At 49.6% G+C, this 14,050-nt stretch overlaps 1 protein-coding gene across 4 annotated transcripts in view; it reads right to left on the bottom strand.

The window, feature by feature from the left end:
* PLEKHG4 (pleckstrin homology and RhoGEF domain containing G4) overlaps positions 1 to 14,050 on the bottom strand; it is a 92,784-nt gene that overhangs the window by 8,224 nt on the left and 70,510 nt on the right. For all 4 annotated transcript variants that reach the window (XM_030227555.2, XM_030227556.2, XM_030227557.1 and 1 more), the window contains exons 14-15: positions 2,383 to 3,326; positions 231 to 480 (exon numbers count right to left, since the gene is read on the bottom strand). In XM_030227555.2, the coding sequence (XP_030083415.1) occupies positions 231 to 480; positions 2,383 to 3,326 (1,194 nt within the window). The remainder of the gene's footprint in view (positions 1 to 230; positions 481 to 2,382; positions 3,327 to 14,050) is intronic.

Below are 14,050 nucleotides of genomic sequence, written 5' to 3'. Positions count from 1 at the left end.
CCCTCTTCTCCTAGAGTTGGTCTGTACCTCTCTGCTCACTCTAGTCATTACCTCTGACACAGACAGAAAACATGTAAGGGATGTCCCTGGAGAAACAGATGGGCTTTAAGGAACAGACATTTTGTTTCCCTGGCAGTGTCTCTGGGTAGCAAAGCACAACATGAAAGGCACAAAAACCAGGCTCATGTCTGGAAGAGCCCGACCCCGGGGACAAGGTGCTGATGCCTTACATGTCGCAGGAAGCAGTGGCTGACCCTCAGTGGGTGGTTGCAGCAGCTCTCAAGCTCTCGAAGGAAGTATTGGCTGTGGAAGTCATAGAGTTTCTCCAGGTTCCCAAAAATGACGCTGCGCTTCCCACGCAGGTCCTGGGGCAGGTCGAGGCGCTCCATCTCAGGGAAGTAGCTGTCGATGATGTAGCGGAGCGACCGCACATATTCCCGCTCCGTGGTTACCATCTCATCGATGATGTGCCTCAGTTTGCTGCAACAGGAAACACCCACCCTTGAAGGGACCCAGGCTGCAGCAGGGCTACAGCAGCCAGAGTGCTTGCAAAGCACTGGACTATCACTACAGAAGCTCTCTCTGACACCCAACATGGAAATGAGATAATCCTTGGCACAGTCCAAGCTCAGATACACAACTGTCCATGATTGCTCTGACCCTGAGCACTGACAGGACTCAAGGGAACAGCATGAAGCTGTGTCAGGGGAGGTTTAGGCTGAGGCTATCAGGAAAAGGTCCTTCACCCAGAGAGAGGGTGCTAAGGCACTAGAACAGGCTCCCCAAGGAAGTGGTCATGGCACCAAGCCTGTCAGAGCTCAAGAAGCATTTGGACAAGGCTCTCTAGCACACAGTGTGGTACTTGGGGTAGTCTAATGCAGACAGAAGTTGGATCAAGCATCCTTTTAGGTCTCTCTTTCAGCCTGGGATATTCTGTGATTCGAAGGATTCAGGAAGGGAGTGGCCAAGGCTGGCTGTGATCCTGACCCAAACTCAGCAGGACATGCACCCCCAGGCCCACCCAGCCCCTGCTCTGGACACAGTGGGTTGCTCTGCAGATGGCTGCTCTCCTGAAACAACAGTGACAGCAGAAGTCACAGTAACTTCTGTGAGGAGTCAGCCTGATGACTAGAGACTGTGGGAAGCAATGTCAACCCTGGGAGAACAATAGCTCTAGAATTAGGTGCTGTTGGGCTTGTCGTAGTAAAAGTGAGAGAGTAAAACTTAAGTGTCCAAACATCAGTGAGCAGCAGTTCCTAGCACAGGTTGCTCTCACCTATCAAGGCATATCAAAGGATATGCCTCTTAGGTACTCAAGGTTTCCACTGTGAGGCAGTGTAGCACCAAGCATAACTACTCCAATGTATCCCTTCCTCCCCTGCATTCCAGCCTTCTCTCAAGTCAACTCCTCTGGCTGTTCAGAGAACAGAGCAGTGGAACTGTCTCAGCACCCACGGACACGGGAGACCTGCTGCATTGCTCCCTTGAGAAGCAAAGTGGTCACCCTGCTATCAGCTGGCACACATTCCCTGTCATGAGCTTTTCTGGGTATCCCAGGGATTTCGGAGCCCCCTTCCAGAAGATTTCACTGTCCCCAGCCATTTCACTCAAGAGTAGTAACCATGGTCCCCCAGCATCCAGCCCTCTTTTCTCATCTCTGCCATTAATTTTTTACTTATAGTTTAATTTTTTCCAGTGAGAGCAACTGAAAGACCTGCCTGGAGACCCTTTGTCAAGAACAGCTCATACCCCTGGGCTCTCCAAAGCATAGGCACACATTGTAGTATGACAACAAAGTTGAGATTCTCATGGATAGAGAAGGAAAACAGCACAAATGCCAGCTGTTGGACACCCAGAGATTTCAGCCCCAAAGAACAAATACAAACACCTTCTCACCTGTGAAGCTGCTGTCACAAGGTGCTGGATGTGCCTCCCTACCAGTCTGGGAACAGCACTCCCAAAAGTGTGGGGGACGATGCCCTGAGCTTCTGCTCTCCCACTGCACCTGTACTCCTGGTTTTGTTAGGTTACTGAATACTGTTTCTGTAACCCCTCATCCTCCAATGGAAGCAATGTTCAGAGACTCCCTCTCCTGTCAGGGAACTGAACTTTCCCCTCCTAGAGGAATCACACACTGTGAAGGAAGAGCCACAAATCCCATTTCTCTGTCACCCCACCAAGGAAGGTGCCAGATTATGTAGGGACATCCCTGTGGGCTTGCTCAGCATCACATACACACATGCAGGGAAGCTGGAGCTACATTTCCATCTGTCCTGTAGCCAGTGCCAAAGTAACCAGCACTACAGAGCTCCTCTAATCTCCTCTGCTGGCTGCCTTTTCACCACCCTGAGAAAAGGAACACCAAATGTCACTGACACTTACCTGCCCCAGCTCTTGGCTTCTGACCCAGAGAGGCAGCCCCTCTGTCCCTCCAGCAGGCAGTCTGCAGCCCAGCTGCTCACAGCTGGCTGCCGCAGAGCGAACGTCCTGTCCACCAGCTCAGTGCTGCTCACCTCTAGCCCCTTAATGAAGACTCCAGTGTTGCCATATCTGGCTGGCTCGCTCCTCTGGCAGCTGGACCAGAGGCTCTCACCATAAGGCAGGTCAAAGCTTTGGGCCTTCCGGAGGACCCTCCTGGGAGGCAGCTTCCCAGGGACTGGAGTGGATGTAAAAGACTGCTTCACCTCTGGGGTTTCTAAAATGCTCTCCAGGTTTGGCTTTTCTTCAGGTAACGTTGGAGATTTACATGCCCTGCTGGCAAAAGAAATTCTGCTTGAGTGAGGACCAGGGCTGAGAGCAGCTGGGCAGACAAATACTTCCCCAGCATCGACATCACCAGGGCAGCTCAGGGAGGGCGAGGGAGCTTTCTCCCTAGTCCACTCCAGACAGCTGTTGGTTCTGTTGTAGCCATGAGATGTGCTCTGAGTCCTGTCCCAGTGGGACCTGGAGGTGGCCCCCTCAGAGTGCCTCCGGTGGGACAGAGTGCCAGTCTCACTGCCAGCCTGGGGCTGCTCCCCCACAGCTGGGTTGCGGTCTGACAGCAGAGACTTCCTTGTTCTCAAGGCTGCTTCGAGTTTCTTTTCAAAAACCAGCTTGGTCTCCTGGCATTTAGACCATGCAAATTTCCACTGCTTGAGCCCCTTGTCACTCTTCAGCTCACAGGCCAGCTCCTTCATCTCCTGGAACCGGGCAGCACTGATGTCCGGGTGCTGCCCCTTGTAACTCTCCAGGCACTTGATCACATCTGCACAGTGCTCGGCAGAGCTGCAGTCCTCCATGCTGATACAGGCAAGGTGTCGCATCCCTTCCAAGGCCCACTCGTACGCCTGCAGAGCGAGAACAAAACGCACAGCCAGTCAGAGGGACTCAGTGAAGAACAGCCCTACTTCAGTGCCTGAAGATAAGAGAAAGGATCAGTGTCTCGCCACCACAGTTCCTTGAGTGAAGAGAATGGAGGGGGGGGGTGTGCTGCTATTGTCAATGGGGCTTAACAATTCAGCAAAACAAACAGCCCCTTATGCAAAGGGCTTCAGCTGTGCTGGCTGCTCTGCCACAGCCCCACCTCCCCACCAGGTCCCTGTGAGCTGGCGCCCACACTGCTGGGCATGTTCGTCCTCTCCGGGCAGGGGGGCCCAGGGAAAGCTGCTGCTAAGACTGCAGGAATTCACACCTCAGTGTGGCCCTGCTCAGTATAAAACCTGGAACTCTCTTTCCTCTTTTGCCCAGCCACTTTCACCACCATCAAGCAGGACAAGGTCAAAGGGCACCAGTAAACTGCAGGCAAAAGGACTGCTGCTCCCTACACTGTTTTCCTGGAGCTGACAGCACACAGAAGCCACAGTTGGGCTCTGTGGATCACCCCAAATGCTCTGACCCATCCTTGCAGCAAGGAAGAATCTGAGACAGTGCAGCTTGTGCATTTTCTGTGTCTGCTGGCAGCTTGGATAATGTGCTGTGTTCTGCCTGCCTGGCTCTGCTTGCCACTGCACTACATGCTTGTGCTCGTTAGTCAAATACTGAGCTCAGCAGTTTATTTCTAATACTCAGGAATGCTGGAAGCAGCTTCATGGGGCTTAACTCTAGCAGTGGTGCATATGCTGGTCTTGCTAAAACAGTTCTGCTGCATCAATCAACCAAGAGAAGTGGGACAAAATGGTCCAGTGGGACAAATACAAGGGAAGAGTGAGTGTCTTATCACCATGGAAAGAATGGGGCTCAGCACCAAGACCTGTCGTCAATCAAAAGCAGAAGAAAGACAAACATCTGACTCAGGCCCATAAGCCACCATTTTCTCTATAACAGAGTAATGATAGAGTAAATAAGATGTGAGCAGCTGCTGTAGGCCTGGCTAGAGAATTTTAATGGTCATCAGTAAACACACAGGGTTATTTGTTGAAATCAGATACACAAGGTGGGGAAGACACCCTGGACAGGGCTGCCTGGCATTTTCTGCAAACTGCCCAGCATCAGTGGATGTGCAGAAACACCACTGGATGCCCACAAGTGAGCCAGACCATCTCTACCACTTAACCTGTCAGGCCCAGTGCACCTGCAGAGAAACAACACTCATTATTAGTGCCAGGAACAAAGTCATTGGTTTTTCTATTTTCCATTTCCTGAGCAGCCTCACTGTAACAACCTTCACTCAGAGAGCTTAAATCACTTACTTTTATGCAGCTTTAGACATCAAGAAAATCTACCCAAGCTTTATGCAAGCAGACATTGCATCCCCATCAGGGACATGGTGGTCAAACATATCAGGTGCCAGGCTCACTCTCTGTTGGTGACAGAGACAGACAGGGCAGAAGGTATTTCATTCACATGATGCTCAGTCCCTGATGGGGATGGCTTTGACAGCCAAATGCTGCTGTTTGTAGGAGAGCTGAATGCCAGCACAGCCTGCAGCCTGAGCAGAGTCACTCTAGGGCCAGATTCCACAGGAGCTCCCACAGCCATCCACATTCTCTTTTGAGCTGCAGCTGCATGGTGTGCGTGCAGCCAACCCCATTACTCATGCAGAGCAAGGAGCTGCTTCAGAAACACCAGCAGCTGCTCAGGGAAAATGTTTCTCAGCACCACAAAACTGCAGCATGGGACAATCCAAAGAGCAGCAGCCCCCTTTCCTCCCATCACCCTGCCTAGAGCAGCAACAGGTCCCTGACCTTCCTCTCTCTTGATCCAGGCTTTATGCTCCACACTTGCTCACTGCTGGCAGCCAGGAGGGAGGTGCAGAGGCAGAGGACATGTCAGATTTTGGTGGGAATCCCCATTTCTCCAATGCAGAGGTTTTTCTGCTTCCTGGAGGTGGAGGCATTTCAAGGCAAGGTGAATCCCCAAGTCCAGCAGATCTGCACAGGAGTGACAGATGGCCTACTGTGCTGTGGGGTTTGGAGCTGCCCCCTCCAGCTGTACATAAACCAATGCCAGCCCCTTACAGCTCTGCCCAGAGCAAGGGCTGGCCATCGGTCTGGGCTAAGAAAGGGCACATCTCACCTCTCTGGCTGTGAAGGTCAATGGGTGATTCCCCACTGAAGGCTGCAAGCTGGCTGCCTTTTGCTTGATCGGAAAAGCTGAGCTCAAAAGACACACAGAGCTGTCAAAGAGGGTGCTGAGAGCAATGTGCAGGAGAGGGACATCCAGCAGGCCTGCCTGGACTCTACAGTAATGAGTCAGGAAGGCAGATGCCTTGTGAAGGCCTTATCTAAGGCTGGGGTACTCATTTCCATGCACAGATAGGAGAGAGAGAAAAGAAACTTTATTTCCTGGAAACTCTGCAGATCTGCATGTGATTATGTGAAGAGGGATCAGGGCTGCAAAGCACACAGGACAGTAGCCCCACCACCTCTCAGCTTCATATGGTCTCTGTCTGTTCTTGGCAAGGACACCAGGGCTGAGCAGAAATGACTCTCAATCTCAATGGCATTTCCTTCCATCACCAGTGCCTGTCTCAGGCCAGCAAATAGCTCAGCTTTGTTCCCTGCACAATGGAGCAGCCCTCCACATCCTGAAGCTTTGCCTGGTAACATGCTAAGTGACCACCAAGGCTTTCTCCAGTTACATCATCCGCTTCAACTGCCCCTTTTTGCACATAAATGGCAATCCTCTCCAGCGACCAAGTGTGCCCCCATCCTCGTGAAGGCAGGGGTATTGCTGTCACCTGTCCCACAGTAAGGCTGCAAGCAACACTCAGCCAAGCCAGGATACAGCCCTCTGGATGAGGGGCTTTTAGGGAGCAGGCAGCCCTACAGCTTCCCTGCAGAGCTGCAAGAGCTGCTCAGTTGAAAGGAGGCACCTGTGCACAGGGAAGCTGAAATCTTCCCAACCATGTCTGGAACCAGACAGGAAAGAGCCTGTACCTCAGCTTTTGATCTTTACAGGCAAGTTGTTACTGAACCTCCCAATTACAGGATTAAAGACAAATGTGCTTCCTGCATACGCCTGACTGACCTATCCTGCAACAGGCATCAGCAACAGGTTGGTCCTGCCAGGCTGCCCAGGGCTCTCAGGGACCTGCCATGCTGTAAGGAAAAGCCAGGGACTTCACTGGATTATAGTGCAACCCTCAAGTCCATCATCCTCTGCTGGTCTTCTGATCATTTCACCATGGACAAGACTTGCAGCACATCGAGGACAGGAGCTCCTGGAGTCTGCTGGTTTTGGCACCATTTAAGTACCATCTGCAAACACAAGCTCAGAGAAGTTGTTCAGCCCTGGCTCAGGGCACACTGCCAGCACTGAAAGCCTTCCAGGGGTTCTGGATCCTCACCTGAGCCACTACTCAGAAATTACACCTCCCCAGTCCAAACCTATCGGATTCCTTGTATACTCAAGGTTAAGTGACCTCTAAGCTTCTGGGTAGCCAAAAGAAGAAGCAGACACTGTGCATCTCACATATATGTCAGAAGGGGCAATTTCAGGGGCTTGTCTTTGTCCAAACCTCTTTCATCCCTTCCTGTGGGGAGATGATGACAGTAACTACAATTTCTTTACAAATACAAAACTGAATGTCTGAATAGGCAGAGGTAGGCAAATCAACTTTCTGCAGAAGAAAAATGCACCTGGGTGGGTAACTAACTCTGCTGTGAAAAGGTTTCCTTTGGAATCTCAAGTGCCTGCACAGTGCATCTTGAGACAGTCAAGACTGGCCCCGGTGGGAGCAACAAAACAGGCAGGAATGGAATCATACTTGTGGGTATGAAGACTGAAGCACTGTAACAAGATGGACCACGATTCTCACTTCTCTGTGGTGACATCCCAGGACTGGAAGCCCCCATCTGCCTTGCTCTCTACAGCTCAGAGAGGGGGAAGCACCATAGCAGCTGAGAACACTGCCGATGACAGCAAAAAAGAATCTGACATAAACAAGCCCTGATCCAGCTTGGTGCAGCTCCTGCGCCAGGCTGGGCTCCACTCTCCTGTTTCTCAGTGAGACACAACTGATTGTAGGTCTCTGTGGAAAGAAACAACTACACAGTCCCTCCATTTAACCACACCTCCTCTCACCACCACTGTGCTCATTTTAAATGCCCATAACTTCAGCTGTGAGCTTTAAGAGCAAAATGAGGTTAGCCTGCAGCAAAAGAGACAAAACTGGTGCAGCTAGAAAAATTAAAAGCATCACAGGTACTGCTGTGAACTAAACAAAGCACTTCCTAACAGCTATGCAGGGTGTTCCACAGGCACTGAGTCCTGCAGCTGCCCTGCTCTGCTGGCCACCCATGGCCTTGGTACTGACCCAAGTGGAGCTCAGACACAGATTGCAACAATCCCAGCACAGGGGTAAAGAGTGACAGGGACTCACCATTCCAAAGTAAATGCATCTCTATTCCAAGAAAATGCTTCTGTCATTACAGATGATCATTTGGGCTTATTCCCTCTGAATAAGGGGGAATGGCTTTAGGTTGATTTGAGAAGTGACTCCTGCTCACAATACTGCTATGTCCCTTGTCACAGGCTGCTACATGCACAGTGTTAGTAGGGACCCATGGCTGGAGACTGCTTTATATGCTGACAGTTCAGAAGGACCACAATTAAAAAGCTATTTTACATCAAAATATACTGAAAGCAAAATTACCCAGGCTTAACTTACTTACCACAAGAACTGTCAGCTGGCAAATGGTGACAAGACTAACTCAGAGACCAAGCAGCTTCAGCAGAAAGTGGTCAGCTCACCACACACCTGGATCTGCCTTAGGCTTTCCTCAGGCTCCCACCTACCAGTACTAACAGCACCCATGAAGAAAGGAGCAGGGAAAGAGCAAGACTTCAGGATCTGCAGATGTTCCCTTGGCAAATCTATCTGTTGGTAAAAACAGACTTCATCCTACCTTCCCATCTGCCCAGAGGGAGTCCATACCCTGGCTGTGCCCAGCTCTGTGCTGTACATTATCCCCTACAGCCAGACTGAGGCAGGGCCCCTGCTTCGGTGCATCATCTCAGCTCTGATTATTCAGAAGCAAATGCTGCTAGCCTAAATACCAGATTGGGGGGCCTGGTAACCAGAGACAAGGCAGAGGGGGAAGGGGCTGTGCTTCACACGAGAACTACTGAAGTGTGCAGAGAACACCCTGACTGGGCACAAGCCAGATACCCCTTCACAATGCAAAAAACAGGGAGAGAAAGCATTCCAACTGACCCCAAATCCAAGCAAAATGTGAAGGAAACCACCACCCAACCTCTCAGAGCTATGGAGCAAACACTGATCCCTCCCAGACATTGTGATGCTTTTTCCACATCTCTAAGAGACAAAGCCCCTGCTCACTTCTACCAAGATCTGTGGCTCCATGAGCAGGCAGCTCCATTCATACACAAGAAACCATGTAATTTCAAAGCACAAGCATTTCAGCAAAGCCACCAAGTTAGAAGCAATCCCTTCTCTATGCAGAGGTTTGCTGTTACTCTTCTATCCTTCTGTAGCACTCAACTTCCAAACTACATTTGCAGCCCTGTCTGTGATTCATTAGCAGCACAAACCAAACTAATCAAAACTGTGTCCTACATGGGATGTAGCTGGTAAAAGCTCAGCTTTAAAGACTAAGGAAAAAGACTCATGCTCTTGAAATGAAGAGCTAAACTATTTCTGAGTTGCTGTGTAGCTCAGACAGCCCCCCCCCTCCAATGGAGAACAGACCACTGAAATCTTTAGTTTGCCTAAAACTAGCTGCTAAGGAAAATAAACTTTAAATCCTGTATTTGCATTTCTGCCAGTTACCAAGTGCCAGCTGCTGTACAAACACTGTGGGAGGGCAAAGGATGAGAGATGAGCACAAACTAGAAACTCCTCGGATTTAAGCATAAGAAAGGAGAACAAGCAGATACCCACAGCTGGGCTGGAAAGAACAACAAGGGGTCAGGGAAGCAGCACCTGTCAGGGTTGGTCTGGGCATGCCACAGTCCACGTACCATCAAAGGCTGCTCACTAGAGAAACGTGCTTGGACATCCTTTTGCAGCAGCACTCTTGAACAGAGCTCAAAAATCCCTCCATTTGCCCTCTGGGCAGCGAGGCATAACAACTCCAGGAGAGCCTAATTACAGGCAAATATAATTGGCTAAAATAAGATTGCACATGATTTCTGCTCTCTTGACGACAGCACGAGGACCAAAAGGGCAAATGTGGCTCACTGCGCTGGAGCTGTCCTGCAGGACGCATGCTTGTCCTTCTCTTCTTTAACTGCTGCCACTGCCAGGCAGCACCCAGGGGGTCAATTAGAAACAGGGTGACTCACCTGATGAATCATGAGCAGCTACAATAACCCCTGCTTCAGAGCAGCTCTGAGATTCCACAAGAGCAGCCTGTGCCAGTTTCACCATATATCTGTGTACAGACACTCACGTACATATGTATGACATGCATGTGTATATTTACTTGTGTGTGTGTGTGTGTATAAAACTACTCCCTAGGTAGCTGGGCAGCAAGTGGCAGATCTGCCTTCCTCAAAGCTCCAGAGTTTCTCATGACTGTAGCTTTGGGTGGATTCTGCACTGATTATTCTCCCCCTACTTTTCTGTCTCACTATAGATATTTTCTCAACATTTAAAAGCTCCGAAGTCCAGAGGATCAGGGGCCAAGTTTGCTCCCAGTAAAACCAGAAACTTCAATGTTTGTCTTTGCTGCAAACCAGCCTCTTCACATTTGAGGCACTGCCCATTTTTTCAGCAGCTTTGTTCACCAAAGAGCCAAGAGCCTCATGCTACCAGCCAAGCTCAAGATCAAGCAACAGTGAGATGTGTGAGTCACCATAGCTGGAGCTGGCAATTTGCACAACAGCAACAAATTACCCCATTCAGAGACTAATGTCACCTCCAAAGGTTTTTTGCATGCTTTGCTTTTACATCTGTCCCGACAGTCACATCATCATGCTATTCAAATATCACACTGTAATAGCACCCCACAGGCAAGTGTGGACAGACTGGACTGTGGTGGGTGTCTCTCCTCTGCCCTGGCTCCCTTTAAATGAGGTTCCTCATGCCCACGCTGGGGATTGCAAAACCTCCAGTACAGCCTTGGGCTTGCATGAAGAAAATGGGTGCTTTCTCTGTAGTCTTCATTTCATATCCTTTCCCTTGTGACAAGCTGAGCCAAACTCATAACTATAACGTGATGTGTTGGGACCTCTCTGCACTGCACTTTGGGTGCTTGTGCCCTAGGAAATGTGGAGCTGAGACTGTATCTCGACACCGAGCACTTTCACTGGGTCTCCTCTGCAGGGGAGCTGACAATGCTGGAAACAGCTCCTTGTTTTAAGAGCACACCAAGATGTACTTGGAGGGTGCAAGGCCCTGCAGAGCAGCTGGAGGAGCCTCATCAGAGGCAGTGGTTGCTTGGGAGAACCCTGTCCATATGTCCAGGGCTTTGATATGCAGATTGAGCCATTGTGAGCTTCAGTTCCATCTGTACACTGAGGGGAGCTTCATGACCAGATTGCCTGAACAGATCTATTTAACTCCCATGACTAAAGGGAATTCCAGTCTCCAGGAGGATCCGAGCATCCAGACGGATGCCAGCACACAAAAATTCAGAAAATCTGTCACCCTGTGCAGCTTCTATCCCAAGATTAGAGGGGAAAAAAGTACCCAAACTTTGCATTGCACACATGCACAAGGCTGGGCCGAGCTGAAGGGAGATCTCTACTGGCATCAGATCTCTCACCTTAAGAACACACATTCCCCTCGCACCTCAGCTCCAGTGTGAACTGGAAATCCCTAAACCTGCTGGGTGGAAATGGTGTTTCCCTACCACAACTGACTGGCTCCCACTATGGTGTTCCTGCAGGAGATTTGAACACACCTGACAGAGGCCCAAGTCTTTCAGATAACAGTCAATTTATGCTCACGGCAGCCAGGGACACGAGGAGTTTTTACACAGAGGTGCTCTGACAATCAAGGCTGAAGGTGGTTTCAGCATGTCAGGCATTACTCCCTGCATACATGCAGTGACAGAACATGCTGGTACTCCTTGGATCAGGGAGGGCACATGAAGGGCAAATACCCTACATCCCAACATATGCTACACACTGGCTGGCTCCCTCAGACTCGTCCTCCTGCTGTGTCCTCCTCCAAGGGGAATTTGGCCAGCAAGTAGGAGGGAGAAGGACCCAGACAAACCAAGGCTTTGCCTCTCTGCACATGTCACAAACACATCACAGACCTCATTCTGCACTAAAGCATTGCCTGAGGTGCTGGAACAGGTGCTCAAAAGCGTCTTAACCCAAGATCCTCTCACCTTCAACTGCAAATTACGCTTGGATTTAGCACATGACAAAAACCTAATTAATTCACTGCTGCTGCCCTGTAACACTGAGGGACAAATGAGTCTCACACCTATGTTGTGCAACCAGAAAGGAGCACTGAGTGCTGGTGCTAACTATTATTTAGCTTTTACCTCCTGCCACAGAGCTTGCCAGGGCTACTGCTGTACTGCCCATTTGACCACACAGTTTTTGGTGAAACATAGCAGAAAATAACTCTAACACCAGCAGAGCTAGTAGTGATTTACTGAAGAATTAATAAGACAGAACAGTTTCCAAATCACTAATTTTGCAAGACAGAAAAATCTAATCTGTAACAGATCAGATTTAAGTATTCAGGACTTCTTGTTTGTATAAGAGGGCTATCTCCAGGGCAAAGCAGAAACTTTCTAATGCATGAATACACTTTGATAGGAAAGTAAACACTAGACTCTTTTTAACCTTGCAGGAAGATTTCTCCAGCAAAAACCTGGCAGGAAGGAGAGGGGAGAAATTTCACGCATTAACCTTGCATGAACTCTGCCAGAGGATCGATTTTCCTTGAGGCTCATTCCCCCAACTGCTTTGGGCTGTGCATGAAAAAGGACACCCCTGAAATAGGAGAACAAATCAGACTAGATGTCTGTCTAGGGGCACGACTTTACAGGCATAACTGAGAAAAGAGAGAGAAAGAGAGATGAGACAGCTGCTGTCAGACAATGCTGAAGCCAGACAACAGTGGCTTCCCCTAAAACAGCACAGTAACTATTCCTCTCCCATGCCTTTTGGAACTCCTACCATCATCCTGAGAACTTGCATCAGTAACAAGATCAAAACTGTTATTTGGAAATGTTATGCAGACCATCCCCAGAAAAGCAAAGACAATTTCTGCACATAGGTGTAGAGAGAATAGTGCATGTTAAGTCCCAGGGACTTTATTGCAAACCACAGCAAAATTTCATTTGCTTCAAGCTGCTGTAGGGTAAAACCATGTTCTGACCTGTGCAGAACTGCTAGCAGCATCATGGAACAGGGACCTATGTCTCTGTTTACAGTAAGTATGCTACAGTAAGGATACATCAAATGTCTTTTTTTCCACTTTGGTGCTAAGTTCTACTCTGCACTTCTCCAAGCACATTACCAGAGCAGGGAATCATAGCACCCTTTCAGTAAAATTACTTCTCAAACTCTGCCAAACAGCCAGCTAAAAAAATAAATAAATAAATTAAAAAAAAAAAAATCACACTTTCAGGTTGCAGACACCAGGATCCTTTCCAGCTTCCCACAGATCAACATTCACAACCCTCCTTTTTTCATCAAAGGCTAAGAAAAAAACCCCATCAATAATTTATCACCTGGAAGGGACTTTTTTCCCTCAAAAAGATCATCTGCAAAATTGTAGCTGCTACATAATCAGAAATGAAACACAGCAGAAAACAAGGTATCAGGAGGTCCCTGTTCTGAAAGTTTTGGGGAGAAGTCAAGAGATAACATTTGTGCAAGGCAACCTATTTAGCATGCTCTGAATTTCAGATGACAAATCTAAGATCAGATCCATCTCTGAAAGCTGGGAGTGCTGTGCCAGCAGTTTTCAGTCACCTGGGGGGCAGGAACCCAGCAAACCTTGGAACAGTCCAGGAAAGCAGCCCCTTCCTGTGCTGTCCATAACTTTTGACATAAGTCCTGGAAGCTGAGAGGTACCACCTGCCCTGCACATATATCCAGTCCATCTGCAGCACCCAGCCCCTGCAGCAACTTCTAGCTGTAGGGAAATTATGCCCACTGAAACGATCATGCAGTAACTTCTAATAAAAAGAAAGAGGGACTGGCACTGCTCTACTACAGCCAGCACAGCCCTGGGATTCAGAGGGACCATGCAAAGATGCCCACAGCCCACGGGGTTCTGTCTGAGCGCACAAAAGCCGCACACAAAGCGCTCTGATTCACCCTGGATGCACAGACACGCACAAGCAACCGAGTGAAAAGCCTTCTCTACATTGTTTCCAAACAATATCAATACAGCTCCCACGTCAGCCGGCGCCGCACACTTGGTACTTACAGGAGGGTTTGCTGCGTCCCTCTGCTGCTGGAGCCGGGATGGGGCGACTGTGACTTGGAGGGAAAGGTGCATGGAGATGTGCAGAGAGGAGAGAGGGATGGGAAGAAGGGCCCCGGCCCCTCTCTGGGCCCCAGAGCCGCAACACTTGCTCACGGGATGGAGCGCAAAAAGGCTGGCATTCCTACAGCAGCAAGGACAATGGGGAGGGATGAGGAGGCACTGCCATAATCAAATGCAGGCCAGCTGGCCCTCCCCCAGGAAGGG

Source organism: Serinus canaria, chromosome 11 (assembly GCF_022539315.1).
Source record: "Serinus canaria isolate serCan28SL12 chromosome 11, serCan2020, whole genome shotgun sequence".
In the NCBI taxonomy this organism is placed as follows: Eukaryota; Metazoa; Chordata; class Aves; order Passeriformes; family Fringillidae; genus Serinus; species Serinus canaria.
This window is presented reverse-complemented; position numbering and strand designations above follow the sequence as displayed.